A 17,740-nucleotide genomic window follows, 5' to 3' on the forward strand; every position below is an offset into this window, starting at 1 on the left:
AGATTATAAAATTTCGATCCATTGATTTTTTCATGTAATAGTTTTTACATTTTTAAAACATGAAATAAGAATTCTTTATTATAATTTATTTTATTCCGTCTTTAGCTGTTATTTCTCTTGACCATGGAATTAATGCTTATTTTTATAGATGAAATGAATGGATTCAGCCACTACCAGTAGTTGTAGCATTATGAAATGTAGCAGCGATAAACATAATTAATTTCCATATTTCTCCTGTTTTTAGACGATCATTATGACAAGCATCCAAATGAAGTAGTGAAAAATGAGGAACTGACCTACAATAGTGGCGCAGCGTCATTGAAACCATGGTCTCTTTGGACGACCATTAGTACAGCAACAAGTTGGCTTGTCTTCAGAACAACAGGAGGTATAAGGTTTCTAACGAGATTTTGCAGCAATTGTGAATACGGAGAAATATCACAGCCGGCATCACATTCACAGAGCGTATATATCCAAATTAATGCTAAAGTGTTACAACTTTACATGCAGTGCTTTGTAAAACTTAAGTATTTAGTCTTTAATCACTACGTCTCAATTATCTCTATGATAGTAATAGCTGCTACAACTATATATGTTTTACAATTTGATATACAACACACCATCATGAAGGACAACGCACCTCAATTAGAATTGTCTACCACAACATGTGGGTCAAAGTCAAGTTTAGCTGCTAAATATGTAATCGCGCCCCATTTTTTGCTCGACACTTTTAATTCAGAAGTAAATCGAAAACGTATGTATATTTCTTTGTCTGCATCTGTTAAATCCTTTAGAAGTGATTCGGTAGGTTTGATTTCCTTATTGAAAGACATAAGTACATCATTTAATGTGTCTACACCTGTGACTATTTCTGCGTTTAGTTCAAAACATCCTATTAAAGTCAGGCGACAAGCAAGCCAGGATACATCAAATACGGGCGTGTTGCAAAATGCCAGTATGCCACTGGTCAAAAATTCCCGCGGTCAAATCTCTAGCGTTAGTGTAAAAGTGAAAAGATTTCGGTGAACCTTTCAAGGGAGGTGTTTTTTAAAAACGTACCATAAGCTTAAATTAAAGTTAATATTTAGATTTAACTAGCTTCAGCGATAAACAGGTAAAATATATTATAAGAAAAGAAAAAATATGTTAAAACTACATATAACAGTAATGGTTAAATGTTCTAATGTTGTGGATACATGGTAACTGTGTTGTAAATACATTTGAACCTAATTCTACCCTAGCTTCACCGCTTGTATTGTAGGACAATTAGGATTTACATAGATTACTACCATTATAAAAAGGTCTGAATTTTTTTAACCAAAACAAAATTTCCCTAAATATTTTCTAAACTGATTTGTAGAAACTACTGACGATATATACTCAATATGGCCGCAAAACCTAACCTTGAAGGTATGAATCTATGAAAACAGAAATGGATGGGATCTTGTAAACAAAATGCCACTGAAGTTCTATTGTGAGTCCAAAATTAACTTAGACCGTTACGATTTTAAACACAATTATAAAGAGGAAATTATTAGAAAATTAGCAACAATTTTGCCCAAATGAATTTAACAATGAGAAATTTAGTATTTGGAGCTACAAATCGAAATGACTGACATCAACAGCTTTCCCTAAAATACTTATGTCCTAAAAGTAGTAGTTACTCTCCTTTTGTCTTAAATACATGTAGTTAGTTTTATGATATTTTACAAACCTTTATGGCGGCGACTTAACTTGTCGAACGCTTGAACTGTGATTTTGTGGGTTTTTCATCTAAATTTTAAATAGATTAGTTAATATTTCTGTGTGTAATAACTTAGTATGTATGAATTACTTAAAGGTTAGGTCGCAAGCTGCAGCTGGATGCCATAAAAAAGTTTTAATTCCATATTGCAAACCATGCTGTAAAATAAAGGGACTCTAATTGTGTTCGTGGTGTCAATTTTATATGCAGTTTCATTAATCATATCCACGGATGGGCAAAGCCTTAGTATGTGCTAAAAGAGTAGTGATCGTTTACGTATACACACGGATTGTCTCTAACGTGATTATACGAAGAGCGTAAAACGAGCACTTACGATGGGACAAAGCGTCAGTGAATTCAGTTTGCAATTAAAAGTCAAGAATGATAGAATACAAGATTACGACAAGTATTTACCGTTCCTATTTTCGGTTAAGGCTGTGACAATTGTAACAACAACAAATTGCATTATATCGCCTCTTGTGACGCAATTATTTTGGAATGAAAAGAAAAAGCATAGAACAGCATTTAAATTGTAAACAAAAATGTAAACCCTTTTTTAATTCGTGTGATGGACGTAATTTGTAAGTTCATAGTGAAAATGTTTTAGTTTAATCAATAGAATAATGTTACGTGAAAATATTTGGTTAATTTTCAAATAAATACATTTATCTATTGACAACATAATTAAATTAATGATTAAAAGAGATTGTGAATACGTAGGTTATATTTATTTGAATCTATGAGTATAAATTAAATTGATTTTGAAAAATGAAGTGTGCAGGGGCGAGCTGCAATAGCTATTATGCAACTATTAAAAACTAGTTTTCCGTTTTATATAGAATATAAAAGTTTCCAAAAATTAGTAGTTTTTTGTAGGCGAAATTAATTTCATAATAATAATAATTTCAAAATCTATTCACTATAATTTCATTTAAATACAGAAGAACTATTATTAATATATATATATAATGGTGTATAATAAAAGGAACTATTGCTGGATACGTCGCAATTACAATCTCTTTTAACAATTATGTTGTCAAACATTATGCTATTAATTTCACTACAACTGTTTCACGATTTAACAAAAGTGTATACGTTTTTGTTTACAATTTACATGCTATTATATGCTTCTTCGTCTCATCTCAAAAGAATTACGTGACAAGATGGCGGTTGGCGTAATCTTGTATTCCATAATTCTTGATCATAGCTAAAAAAACAAACTTTAATGAAATTTGTACGAATTTTGTTCTAATGTTAAGAACGTATACACTATCACTTGATTCCCTTTCAGCAAGCAATTGCGAATCCCCAAGCTTATTTGTGCCATCAGTCGTTCGGAAGAGGCCTAAAATTGTTTTACCATCTGATCAAATGTGATCAGAATCGGAATGGTACTGTCTTGTGCAGTTTGATCTCCAATTAGTGTGTGTTTGGCAGCTGTTTATGACGCGAAAATTTGTTTGCCGGTTTTTACCACGAAAAAAAAATTAACAACGAGTTTGCTGAAATTTGTGTGTTTCCAATGGAAGCACGGCTACTTTCAGTGAAGGTCGTCATCGAAAATTTGCGTCATGCGGGTCATCCGACTTTGTTAATGACGATAACATCGAAAAAGACAATCGTCGTGTTGGCATTAGAGAGATAGCAGAGTATTTCAACATCTGTTGTAGATCAACTCAATACATTTTGATTAATGGTTTGTGAAGCGTATCAAGGCCAGACTCGTACCAAAAGGTCTGAAACATTTTGAAAAACCACGTCGAACAAAGGGCGCAAAAGAAAGACTTGATAATGTAGCCATTCATCAAACGAATTATTATTAGTGACGAGACGTGAGTTTATGAATTTGACGTCGAAACTGTCCAACAATCTAGCAAATGGTGCTCCATAAATGAGCCAAAACGGAAAGAAAAAATTTGCTGCAGGCAATTTGGATTTAGCATTGGCATGCTTCAGGAGCATATTTTCAAGACGATAATAAAGATTTGTATTAATATACGTGAAAACTGATTTTTTTCCAGTCTGGGTCAGTTTTGACTAGATTGTACATTTGTCCGGTAACATCACAATATCACAAATAGGCGAAGAAAGTCGGCCAATATATAAATATATTCATTTATGTATCAGATGTTGGAAAAGCTATAGGAAATATAATAGAATGCAAGTTTTCAGTAAATCTCTATTTATAGCGAAAATTCAACTAAATTTCAGAAGACAATGTAAACATGATGATACTTCAATAACGAAGATTTACCAGTTTTTGTGTTTTTTGTATAAGAGAAAAAATCCAGACGGGACATAGGGAAAATAAGGGAAATCATGAACAGAATATTTATTTCGTATTTGGTTCTAGCTTAGGTGTTTTTGATGACCTCATTAATACATGTTTTGGCCTGTGTTGGGTGCCGAGCTCCTTGTTTTTGTTTTACATCATCATACTTTCAAATTGAGTTTTTGGCAATATCTACTACAAAAATTAATGAATGTTTTTATATTAGCGTCAAAACGCAACTATTCACGTCGTAATATGTATATATCCTATTGTCCACTAAAGGGAGCATTTACTTTAATCCAATTAAAGAAAGAAAAAATATGTATAATATTATGGCAAAATAAAAAGAAAGAAAGGAAGTTCCCTGTTATTTTGTCCAACACTGTATATATCTGTGCCATTAACTTTCATCATTCATGTAGATCAGTTTTCTTTCTTCATCAACATAACAAAGGGTATTTTAGTAATAAGAACCACTAGACATAGATATCTAATCTAATAAATATTTAGTACGTATGTAGACTTAGCCAGATTAAAGTAAGGGGCTAAGTTGATGTTATATCTTCAGAAAATCTACTTAAAAAAGATAACAAGCTGTTCACAACATGTAAAATTGAAATACCACTCTGTGGGACTGCGTTTTATACAAGAGGGACATCATCCTGTATAATCAGAGTAACTTATAATTATGTAAAACACAATTTAATAAAATGATATATAATTAAGAAAATAATATACTCTGAAACATATTAACAACTATGCAAAAATTCGCTTATGTTCTAACAGCTTTTGTCGGTGATTTGTCAGTTATACAGGAATATTGTAACTGCTCAATACGTATATAAATACTTTTTATAAAATTTATATCACAAATATTTTGCCCTTTCGAAACTGTCTTGTAGGTAGAAATTAATCGAAATTACTTTACTAATTTAATTTTTTTCCAGAGTTTCAGGGAAAAACCAACAGTTAATTGTTTATAAAAAAAATATTTCGATCACGCACTCGTTTTTCATGTTTTCAAAACTCCGTACAAATTTTATTTAAATCACCAGTTCAAAAACATAATTTTGAGAAAACGCATTTGAAGTTTTACACTCAATTCACGTAAATTAATATAAAAGCTGCTAGTTCTAGAGCGATAGATTTTTTGAAAATTCTGACTGCCTCTAACCCGTTAATTGATGTAAGTCTTACTTAAAACATAGCAAAAATCATGAGAAATTGAATACATATATTTCTTTTAACATGTAATTTAGTTGTTTTCTTTTTTCATTTGTTGGGAAACTGCAATTGTGCTCTTTTGTGTCTCGGCAGTATTTCGGAACTAGGCAACTTCTTTCCATATGAATTTTTTCACTGTGTCAATTATCTCGCATCGCTCAAATGGAAGGAGCTATGTATAGATATTTGAATAAAAAACATCAATTGAAGCATAACACAAATTCAAATTTTACACAAAATTCGTTTAATGTTTTATTTATTTTACTGCTTTATTTATTTAACTGTTTTATATATATTACTGTTTTATTTTATAACTGATCAATTCTCATTTAAATATAGTAAGCGAGGAATCAGATTCTGTATACAAAAATTCTGTGAAATATAAACATTTTCGATTCATTGAAACTTCGAAATTTGCGAATCGAATAAAAAACTTGCATAAATCAAAAATACTGCCATAATTAAATATATGTATATTAAAAATATGTTTTACAACAATCATACAACCGAATAACATAATAACGTTTGGCACTCACATGGTGAAAGATAAATGGCGAATCTTTAACGGTCATAAATCGCGCTACTAGATACAAGTATATAACAGAACTAATATACCTTGTATTATCTTATTGGGTACTTCAGACTATATATTAATAACGTTAACAAATTATGTTTCTTATAATTTCTTGGTAAAGGAATCAATTTAAAAGTTTACTAACTGATTGCTATTATTCAAATAGCTGATGAAAGTCGATAATTTGCTTTATTATATATGCATATACTTAAGACTTATGACATACATATGTTTATCCGATTAAAACTTTTAAGTTAAATACACACATCATCTATTTATATACAAACCCGTACTGACAGTAGTTCATTGTAACGCCAACACAATTTAGTACATTGACATTTATAATATTGATGGAATAAGAATGAAAAAATCAGAGCAGTATTAGGTTTTATATGAAGCACCCTCGAGTAGGGTAAGAATGATATAATTAAAAATGGTGATTCATGCAGTTGCCGTTGTCTTCACATTGTATTGTAATAAAAATGGTTGCCGAGTTACCAATAATTATATAATAGATACAGGTGTTTTTCTTTGACGTCGTTGGCAGTCTAATGACCAAGTTTGAAACACTTATACAAGTATAAATATTTTATTTTATCGATAAGTATATAACATAGATATTTACTTAATCATATGTGCATGTGAAACTTTCTCACATTTTGTGCGCATAAATACATACAGTCGGCGTCATAAGTATACAAAAAATGTTTGTTTGAAAATATTTCTTTTTAATTAATAATTTATTGCGTTACAATTTTATTATTATTTTTATTAGTTCTATACTGGGCTCAGCGTAAAATGGTGAAGGATTTACTGTGTAATATTTAATTCTTTTTTGTGCAATGTCATAACAAGTCGAATATCCCCGGCGATTAAGAACCTCTACCAAGCGGTTTTTCATTGAACATGTGGTTTCGTATGAATGTAGTTGTTCCGGTGCGTTATAAAGCAAGCAAAGGCTCAGAATTTCTGCTGTGTGCTCGGGAAATATTATCGTGTTGAAAAGAATACCCATTTGTCAAACCCAAACTTTTTTTTGTGCTGCTCTACTATGAAAACCTGTCTTTTTCAAAATTCTTCGCGCAGTAACTACAGAAATGTTTTCGCAAATCTTCCCTCTACATCACGTGCAATCGATAATGTAGTTAGTTGTGTATTTCTCTTAAAAGCATTCAATATTGAGCGGCTTCCACTGACGGCTAGTTCGGTAAGCGACCAGATTGAGTTTTTGACGTAATAATTCCTTTAGATTTGATGTTTGTTAGCACGGTATAGACTTAACAGTACGATGTTCCAATTAAAATCCCAATTCCGCGGCTTGATTTTCTTTCCTGCCAAAATTTAATAATAAAGTTTCATTCGTCGACATTAATTTCTTTTCGATTAGACACCATCGCTAATTTAACGGCAGTTTTATAAAAACTAAGTTTTTTATTGCACTTTTTTGACTTGTTTTGTAGACTTTTAATCGCTTCGACAGTTACATTAAAAAATAAAAGTACCGTTATCTCGCTTATTTGCCACCATCGTATAAGATTAATAAAATTTTAATTCAATGAAGTATTTACTTAAAAAAATATTTTCTCACAACAATTTTTGTATAAGCTGCTTGTAGACTTATGACTTCGACTGTATGTAGCATTGCATACAGTAAATAGAAAAGTAGAACATTTTTTTTTTATTAACTTAAGCAATTTAGAACGATTTGGGTTGAGCATGATGAAGCAACGCTAAAACTTTGAGAATCGGCAATGATTGTTACTTTATAAGTGAATGGGGCAGACAGTTTATTGTCAATTTTTGCGTAAACATAGTAAGTCTAAAGAGATGGGAGAAGACGGTGCTTGATAATCTAGGTATTTGAGGCAAAATAATAGTAAGAAACTGTTAAAAGTTGTAAAGTTCTAAACAGGGCTAAAAATCAGCTATACAATGGTTCCCTTTTGATTTCGTTCCTGATTTAAATGTGAACGCAAAATTGTACTGCGAATAGCAAACAAAATTGCTATAATACAAACTTATGAAATTTATATATGTAAAAAGAAAGTATAGCAAGGAATCCCGTAGTTATTGTATATATTTTTTAAATATTATGGCAAAACCATAGTTATATATATTGTTTAAGGAATTTAATTTAAATATCTATATATATATATATATATATATGAGTTAGACTGAAGCTATGAGTATATATGAGTTAGACTGAAGCTTTTGTTTTATTAAAATTTCGAAACCTTAGGTGTTTCTTTTGCATATCCATTATATTATTATATCATATACCATATATATCTTTTTGTCAATAAGAAATTATATAAATTACAGTTTTTGTATTAAGAATATAACCTTTCTTTAACTTAAGACCATTGAGCGGCGATCATGCAAAAATACAAAGGAAATATCAAATTCATTTTATCACAACCTGAATAGTGGTGGTGTGACAAAGCAGCATTGTAGATACTTCTAAAAAACAGATCAACTGTTTAAAGCCTGCATAATCATACAATTACGCAATTGTAAATGAAAACCGTATAGCTAGACACTAACGTTACTTGCTAATTTTAATGAATGTCAAAACTATGCTCTCAGTGTTCTGACCTAATAAATTATGTAGATGTTTTTTCAAATCACAGTCATAACACATAAACTATGGGAAAACCAGGAACACTGCGCAGTTGAAAAATTAAACATTCCTATTGTTGGCTTTATAACCAGTCGAATTCTTAATTGTAATTTAGTATAGACAAAAAAAAAAAAAAAAACAAGGAAACAAATTAATTATAAATTTGAGATAATTGTTTGATATATGTTTACTTTGAATTCAAGTTTGAAATCACAGTAAATTATCACTAAATGAAAGTATTACATATAAATATATTTCAATGGTGTGATAGTTAAGAATTATTTGTTTGGATTTTAAGATCACCGAAAATCAATAAAAATTATCAATATTTTGTTGCAATTGTGAAATGTATAATAATTTAGGGTCGTATGAAATTTTAATATAAAATACTAACTGTTTAATCAAAAGTCTCATTATTTTTTCAAGCAGTAATGCGAGCTATGAAACAAAACCACAGAAAGCAAAAGAAAAAATTGCAACGGTGTCGAACATTGGTTTTCAATATTTTTTATTTATTATATATTTTATTTGAGTAAAAATAATTTGACTTTTTATTTGCTTTAATTCTTTACCCAGTTTTTAGTTTCTGTAATAAGGAAATATCAGCTCTCCACGGGAATATTTAAAATTGAAAACATACATACATATGGGTATATATATACATATATATTCAAGTGAGTACTCACTTACTATATACATACAGCTGTAACTGACAAACATGACTCAACATCGTTATTTGACACGGGAGTTCGTTTAAATCCAGACATTCTAACACAATAATAAATACAATATAAAATATGTTATTGTATTAAGAATGGCAATAAAAATGTATGCAACCTTTTGTATTAGAGGTTGTTGGCATTGTTGTTGTTGTAGCGACAGAAAACATCCCTGTAGTGATTTCGAGGAATGGTGCCGTGTTATATTAGAGGTGTTTTTATTTAGTCAGCGATTCTTTTGCAAACACTGAGACTTCCAATTACCGCTGGTGATAGTTTGGGACAGCATCTATTTAATTTGATTTTTACATATAAAATGTGTTAAATTCTGCTTTACATGGCTAGCTAACATTATACAAAAAAATGGATTGGTATCTAAAATTGTGAATTTTTTGTGCTTATAATTTTTTGAAGAGAAATAGGCATTAATTTAGTGAACAAATTAAAAGATTTTCAATGGAAATAAAAATACCTGTTATCTGCAACACATACATGTGTTAAAATACGTTTATAGGTACATTTATATAAACGATAGGCATGCATAAATGTATAATAAATTGTAAAACTTATGAACATACAACTTGCTTTAATTCATTTGCTTAAGATACAGAAATATGGTTCGGAAATCATTATTAAAATAAGGAATAATTCATTGAAATTTCATTTAACAACAGCCATTAATATATACTAATCGTTGATGAAGTATATTACGCGATTAGTCCAAATTAAAAAAAAATAATAATTACTAAATAATCAATATACTTAACATAATTATGAAACTATAACATATGAATTTAGCAATGAAACAATGAGGAAACTAGAATGGTCAAAACATTATAACATAAATAAAACAAAAATTTATAGAACGTAATAATTCAAAATACTTATACACATATAAACTTAAAATTGTACAGAGTTTTGAATCAAATTAATTTAAAAGTCTAATTAGGAAGCAACATCCAGTTCGAGAAATAAATATGAAAAAGAAATTAAAATAGGAGCATTCATAGTATTAAGTTTAACTCATGAATATAAATGATTGTTACGTAAGCAGATAATAAAGGAAATACATTTTGGCAGAAAACTCTGTGATTTCATATGGGAGATGAATTTAAAATTGGTGCAATTGCAAAAAAGTTCATAAACTTTTCCAACCAGACAAGAGTTTTTCATGATACACAGTTAAATGGGTCGGATGCGGAAGAAAAACGATGAAATAGAGGAATTTTTGTTTACAGTACCTCATCTATTTTTCCTTAGCCAAAAGCGGATGTGAAAGTGTTCGCATTGGAAATTGCGTTAAGCGCATGCATTTTTCCCTTCGCATCAAACTGACAAACGCAACGGACAAACAATGTAAGTTCGGAGCGCTTATTTCTAGTTTAAATTCATTAAAATAATTTGAAATGAAAACCTAAAGGTAATTTCAAAATTTATGAAAAAATAACAAAACAGGGTGAAAAGGAAATACAAATTAGCTGTTCAAAAATTCGAACCAAAAAATGGATTGATTTTGAAAAAACAAAATTGAAATATGCAACATTAGAACTACAAAAATCAAATGGCAGAAATTGAACACGGCGACTGATAAACATATTGAATTTCAATTATATTTTATATATGGTGTAATAATGCGGATTTATTCAATTACATTAAAGTCTGATAGTTAATTTTTTTATTACCCAATCATATTTACTATTATTATAATTCACATTATGTACGTTCGTTTATTTTTGAAGTTAAACTTCAAATGGGAGTTCGGAAAAGGTTGTGTAAACGTTTAACGCGCAGTGGTTGTATGACGCATCCACTAGAGAGCAAAAAGAAAGAAAGAGGGAGAGAGAGCTATCAGGCGCATTCGTTCAATCGCGTTTGGCGCAGCAGAGCAAGAAATTCCGAATCACCACTGAAATTTTCGTTCCGCTATTCTATTAATATCTTCTATGTGCACTTTTACATTGGGACTCAAAAGAGTCTCAAACCATTTTATTGTGGGCGAGGGGACGACGAGGAAAGACGAAGGGACCGTGCCACTTGTGTTCGGGTGGCACGCTTTGTGTTCTTGTTCGTAACAGCTCGCTGCTACCCCTTTCAGCATTCCTTTTCACTTTCAAATTCTTTGAATGGTTGCAAGAGCGCTCGGTTTCAAATGAATTCGATCGCAAATTTGAGTTCTGTTATCTATTTTTGTATGTAATATGCAAATATGTATGCATAGAATAATAGAAATATTATGAAAAATTGTAAATAAGGAGAAAATTAAGATATAGATTATGGAGTAACGAAATTATGAATTTTTAATAATTAAAGATTAGGAAATTCCTGTTATAAATTTGGCCTTGAAAATATTATTATTATTAATATTCAATACATTCTGGTGGATTAGGGAATTCCCGTCTTAAGTATTTCTTTGAAACTATTAAGCGGGTAGGTATTATGCATATTCTTCTACCACATTCATGCTAATTCATTGCAAGCAAAATGTGGGACCACCATCCCAACATACAAATGAAATATGCAACACGCTCTAAGTGTTGCGCAGTCGAACCGCACAAATATTTACGAAAATTTTGTGAAAAGGAATTCAGAAAAACTAGACTCGAGATGCTGGACTCTTTTTGACCGTGTGAATGCACAGAGCGACACCAAAAGAGAATTTGCAAAAAATGAGACTCTTTTGAGTCCCAATGTAAAAGTGCACTAACTGTGTAATTCTCAGTTATTTAAACAAGTTGTAGTTCAAGAGACTGCTTGTGTGCTGATAGTATGGGTGTGTTCGAGCTACCTAATAATTGCAGCAGTACAGCTACTGTGTTGCATATTTGCTTATACTCTGTTGATGTGCAGACAAAAATTTAGTGTTGCCGATTATTTGCGCAAATTGCGTGCAAAAAGTGACAGTAGAACGTGATGCTGTTGCAAGTGTTGCCAAAAATTCACCGCGATACTTTGACAAATTTTCAACACTGCTGTCGTGATTGCCATCTGGAACGCACCCTATACTTACCTGGCGTGGAGGTTACCGTGATCATGAAGGCGGTTCCTCCGGATCGAGGCTTGGCCATTGCACTTCGGCTGAGTTGACCTTCGCGATTATTCCTAATGCGAATAACTTATTCATATGATTTTTGGTAGCCGGTACGGCGTTCGCGCCTTTTCGACATATGTATTTGTATACATACAATTTGTGTGGTTTTGGAAGAAGTGGATTCAACTAAAGAAATTAGTGCAGTATACTAAATTTATTGATTTTTATATGAAAGTAAACAATATTTCAAAAAAAAAAATCTAAAAATATGGCAATGGCTTAAATTTAAATTAGTACTTAGTGGGATATCCTTAATTTTTAAAATGCACCAGTGTACCAGATCCAAAGACGTGCACTTTGATTAAAATTTGCTCTTAAAATATCAATGTATTTTTTATCATATATAATTCCCACTCCAGTTGCAGTAAAACATCCCCAGAACATGAACCTCCACGGTATTTAAAATGTGCAAAAGGTTTTCCTGTGATGAATTCGTTTATTTTTCTCGCGACATATTTTACCTTTCCATCACTGTAATAAATATTATATTTTGATTCATCTGTGGATCATGTCTCCAGCATCGAATATCTTTATTTTTGTACATTCTGGCAAATTTTAAACCCTTATATCTTTACCTTGCACTTATTTTTTTCTTTTTTTGCAGCGGATCTGCTACTTATTTTTGAAGTGAAACTTTTAGTGGAAGCTCGGGAAGGTTGCGTTAAAAGTTTAACGCCACTTGTAATGAAAGGAGAAAGAGAGAGAGCTACGCAGCAAGTGTTGATGGCTAAGTGAGTGAATCATCATATGGTTTTCAATGCGAGTGTTTTGATTGTGTTGAATTTTGTAATAAATTCTGTTTTTGGAATCAGTTTGTTAATTTTAAATCTTAATTTAATATTTCATATGAAGTGTAATAATAGTGTGTGGTGATTTGAATATAATTAAAACAAGAAAACACGTTAACTTAGCTTAGTTCGCTATAATACCCTTCACATGTGCATTTCGTTTAGTAACTACTATATGTATGACTACATTTGAAAACGTGATCGGTATGCATCCAACTGAAAACATTTTCTTTCTAACCAGGTTGTTTAATATAAAGAATCTTCTATTCGAATTAATGCTAGAAAATCAGGTAAATAGACCTTTCAGACATTTACATAAATTTTAATTTTTTAAGCTGATGGATTTTTATTCATACTAAATTAATGGAAAACAAAAACAAATTATTATATTTATAGAAAATAGACAATATATAACATATAATAATATTTATTATTCTATTTATAGAAAATAGAAAATATATAACATATAATAATATTTATTATTCTATAATACTTTTTTATATAATATGTAAGTTACAATAATGACATCTATGACTTACACTTTATATTATACTCGTAATACAAACTTATATTTAATAATATTGAATCTAACATATATCTATATATATAATAATAGCTAAAGTAAAAAGTGCGTTCGGTTTTTTATTGATTTTTCAAAAGATGATAATTTTGTGTACATTTGTCCGATTTAAGTCCGTTTTGTTCGTAAACTTGTTGCCAACGAGATGCCAACTTCATTATACCCCTCTCGTAGAAGACTGCGTCCCTATTGCCAAAAAACTCGGAGAGCAAATTTTCACAGGTCTCTCTTGAGGCCAACTTCTCACCATTAAGCGCGTTCGCCATGGACAGGAAAAGATGGTTATCACTTGGTGTCAGGTCCGGACTATAAGGTGGGTGCATTAGAACCTCCCATCTGAACTCCAGGAGCTTCTGGCGAGTCACCAAAGACGTGTGTGACCTGGCGTTGTCCTGATGGAACACAATTCGGCCTCTGTTGATCAAAGATGGCCTCTTCTGGATGAGTACTGCCTTCAAGCGGTCCAGTCGTTGGCAGTAGAGGGCCGAATTGAGCGTTTGGCCATAGGGAGCAGCTCGCAGTAGATGATTCCTTGCCCAACCCACCAAACACACAGCAAAAACTTCCTGGCCGTCAATCAGGTCTTGGCCACCATCTGGGCCGCTCTCCCGAGCTTTGACCACGACCGTTTGCGCTCGATGTTGTCATAAGGGACCCATTTTTCATCGCCAGTCACAATCCGCTTCAGAAACGGGTCGATTTTGTTGCGATTCTGCAGCGATTTGCAGATGGATATTCGGTCCATCATGTTTTTTGCGTTAGTTCGTGTGACACCCAAACATCGACCTCTTTTTTGAATCCAAGGTTATGCAAATAGTTCCAAACGGTTTTCTGATTTATCTTAAGTTCCTCAGCAATTAAATAAGTGCTTACGTGACGGTCTGTTTCCACTATTTCCATGATTTTATCGCAATTTTCGACGAAGGGCCTCCCGACGCGTGGTGCATCTTTGACATCGAAATTACCGGAACGGAACCTAGCAAATCACTTTTGTGCTACACGTTCGTTTACAGTATCGTTCCCATAAACTAAATTAATGTTTTCAGCCGCTTTGCCTGCTTTTTCGCTTTGATCGAAGAAAAATTGTAAAATATAGCGAATTTTCTCTTTGTTGGTGTCCATCTTTGACGAGCGCTCACAACGAACTGAGTAAATCAATCGAAAAACTGTCAAAGACAAACTTTTAGCGCGAATAAACACGTTTTCAGCGCCGTATAGTATGACATGATGCGTAACACTAGTACTATGGACAATAACGCCATCTCTTAGATAAAACCCGAACGAACTTTTTACTTGACCTAATATAATATATCTATTTTCTAAAAATATTCCGTCATGATCACTATATGGTGTTTCATATGTCATTGCAGAATCCATGTTTGTCCATACCCAATCTATTGCTGATTCCTGTTTTGTTGTGGCGACCTTAGCCAATGAAGATTGAAATCCTAACTGTTGTAATCCAGCCTCCAAATCGTCAGTTGCTGTTAGGCGACATATGTTAAAGTCACCAAGGACTACTAACGGTCCATTACACTGTTCAGTTATCTGACGGATATTATTTTCTACTTGGTTTCTAAATTCCGGAAGTCTATAGCGGGGGTTCGTGTACACAAGTGATATGGTAACTGCTAAATTGTTTATGTTTAACAGTTGGTAAACGTTTGTTGAACCGGTGTCGTTCCTTGAAAATGATCCTTCTAATAGACCTGGGCACATATCTTGCTTGTAGTATATAATAAGGCCGTTGGCAGGGCGTCGTCGGGATGACCTTGTTTCTCCATCAAGGCGAGCAATAACATTGTAGCCTTCTATTGGGAATTCTTCTTGAGGTAAGGCCCAGGTCTCGGCAAAGCACAGAATAGCAGCAGAACAAATCAGCTTGTCTGATCTGATATCTTCAATATGCTTGTTTAGGCTCCTTACATTTTGATAATAAATATCCAGGCGTTGTTCCGATTTTTCAGCCAAAAATCTGTAGCATGTCGTCAATGCTCCTTCTGTCTTTAACCTATTAAGTTGAGTTTTAATTGGATCCTGCGGTCCAAATGGATTCGGGGGAGAAAATGTCCCGATTATATATAATCCATTGGCCCTTGTGGCTCTGCTACATCCTACATACAATGCTGATCTGTTTACTCAACCCTCTAGATGAACAGCAACTTGTGTGTATGTTCCACCTTGACTTTTATGTATCGTGATGGCTTCAGCTGGAATGACGGGGAACTGTCTACGTTCTATGGTTATTTGCTCATCTCGCTTGTATTGGAATGATCGGACCACGCTTATGATTGGTGTCCAATCTGCATTGCGACTGTGAATCTGCTTGGAACGTGCAAAGCTTCCAACTCTTGATTCTGCGAATTTTATCCATAGTCGCACCACTGAACTTTCAGATCCATGTGATTCGGAATCAACCTGCATTAGTTCTCCCGTAGCACCATTGACGAGACCATCACTTATGCTTATGTTGACTGTCACCATATATTTGATCGAAGTCTTGAGCTGCAATGTATAAAGCATTCCTTGCGTTTTCGATGGCTTAAAAGACTTCACAGCTTCTAAAATGTTTGCCCTGCTGCGTTCTGTTAGGGAACTTGACTTAATTGTATTCTTCGCAGTCGAAATAAACTCCTCGGTCATCGTGTTCGCCATTTTAGTTACATTGAAATCATTTGCTCCAGCATTTGAATAAAATAGATGGATGGCTTCGTTCGGTATCTCATTAGAAGTCTTTTCCCTGCTTTTGATTAATTGGATGTCAGCGTGTGTCATATTTCCCTCTGCCATGTTATTTAAAGCTATGGCAAATGCATGATCTTCACGCTGGCGCATTATTTCAGTGAGGTCAAAGTACCGAAATTGATCCCAAAGCGGTGTTCTTGTAATTGTACTGTAAGGATCATTCCTATTAGGTGCAAATATCCATCGATCTCCTGCTGACGGCAGCTGATTTAAGTCACCAAACACTATAATTGATATGCCTCCAAAGTAAGCGCTGCTCCTGAAAATTTGCTTTAGCCTAGAATCTAAATATGCAAACATCTTTGCTCCAACCATTGAAATTTCGTCAATTATAATAAGCCTAATATCTATGAGTTTGGCATGAATAGTGTTCAATGTGTCACTATTCAGTGGTCGAAGATCGCCAGAAGACTGGTTGATGGGAAGTGAAAAACCCGAATGAAGAGTCAGGCCTCCAATTCCAAATGCTGTTTTGACAGTGGGTGCGCAGAGTAACACCTTGGCTGTTTCGGGGTTGGTTCCTGGTACACTATTAGCTCGCAATGTCAACGAATGATATATAGTCGTTATAAGCCGACTCTTGCCCACTCCAGCACCGCCTCCGACATATTCGAAGAAGATTTCCCTTTTACAGACATTGTGCATTACATGAGCAAAGTATTCCCTCTGTTTGTTGTTAAGTGACTGCACCATTGCCAGTAAATCGTCTTCTAATATTAAAGGTGGGAGTTTAATTAATCGAAACGCCGCTTCCTCTTCCTCTGTATTGTTGTGCTCTGGAAAAACATTAATGTCTTTTGTTTGCTCTGGAACAGCTAGAGCTCTGAATTCGGGATCTAAAAGTTGTGAGGCAGCTCGACCATCAGCTGTTTCTTCCGCTGTAACATGAAGGTTTTCCAAAATTAGTTCAAGTTCGTTCGATAAAAATTTGTCATATTTAAGCTTATTCTGCTCAATTTGCTCCTTGTGTGCATTGCAAACACTCTCGACGTCATTATTCAATAGGTCTGTTTCCTCATTTCTCCATGGGTGAAACATCATGGCGGTTTCTCTGAAGAAATCTGCTCTTGAACTAGCTGCAGCAAGCGTATGCGTCCAGAATATCCATATTTGCTCTGTGCAATTTAAGGATACTTTTATTATAGGCATTTAGAAGTCGGTCTGAAAATTTTCTCTTTAGGAAAATGTGTGGCTTTTTTACAGATGAGCGGAGAGCAAGCTTGTATCCTTCATAATCAGTGTTGTTTCACTCATCCGTCAAAAAAGTTTCGAAGCAGTTCAACCGTGTTATTTCTTCCTTTGGGAGATCCGTTAGAGTTAATAGTTCCTGTATTTTTTGGAATTGAACTTTGTGTTGCTCAATACCTTCCCCATTCTCCAAAGGAA

The 17,740-nt window shown here is 33.1% G+C and overlaps 1 protein-coding gene and 1 non-coding gene across 12 annotated transcripts in view; both read left to right on the forward strand.

Annotated features, from left to right (window-relative positions):
* The window catches only part of Ephrin (ephrin), a 125,408-nt gene that overhangs the window by 96,857 nt on the left and 10,811 nt on the right, over window positions 1-17,740 (forward strand). For 8 of the 11 annotated variants that reach the window (XM_036376007.2, XM_036376006.2, XM_070112369.1 and 5 more), the window contains one exon: window positions 245-10,237. In XM_036376007.2, coding sequence (XP_036231900.1) covers window positions 245-1,026 — 782 coding nt within the window. In that variant the 3' untranslated portion in view covers window positions 1,027-10,237. Of the gene's footprint in view, window positions 1-244; window positions 10,238-12,845; window positions 12,973-13,194; window positions 13,238-13,270; window positions 13,320-17,740 lie in introns of those variants that run through there. The other 3 variants (XR_011397251.1, XM_070112374.1, XM_036376013.2) reach the window with 3 other exon arrangements.
* Window positions 12,153-12,314, forward strand: LOC118683433 (U1 spliceosomal RNA). Its single transcript, XR_004979248.1, has one exon. It is a non-coding gene; the product is annotated as a U1 spliceosomal RNA (small nuclear RNA).

This window comes from Bactrocera oleae, chromosome X (genome assembly GCF_042242935.1).
Source record: "Bactrocera oleae isolate idBacOlea1 chromosome X, idBacOlea1, whole genome shotgun sequence".
In the NCBI taxonomy this organism is placed as follows: Eukaryota; Metazoa; Arthropoda; class Insecta; order Diptera; family Tephritidae; genus Bactrocera; species Bactrocera oleae.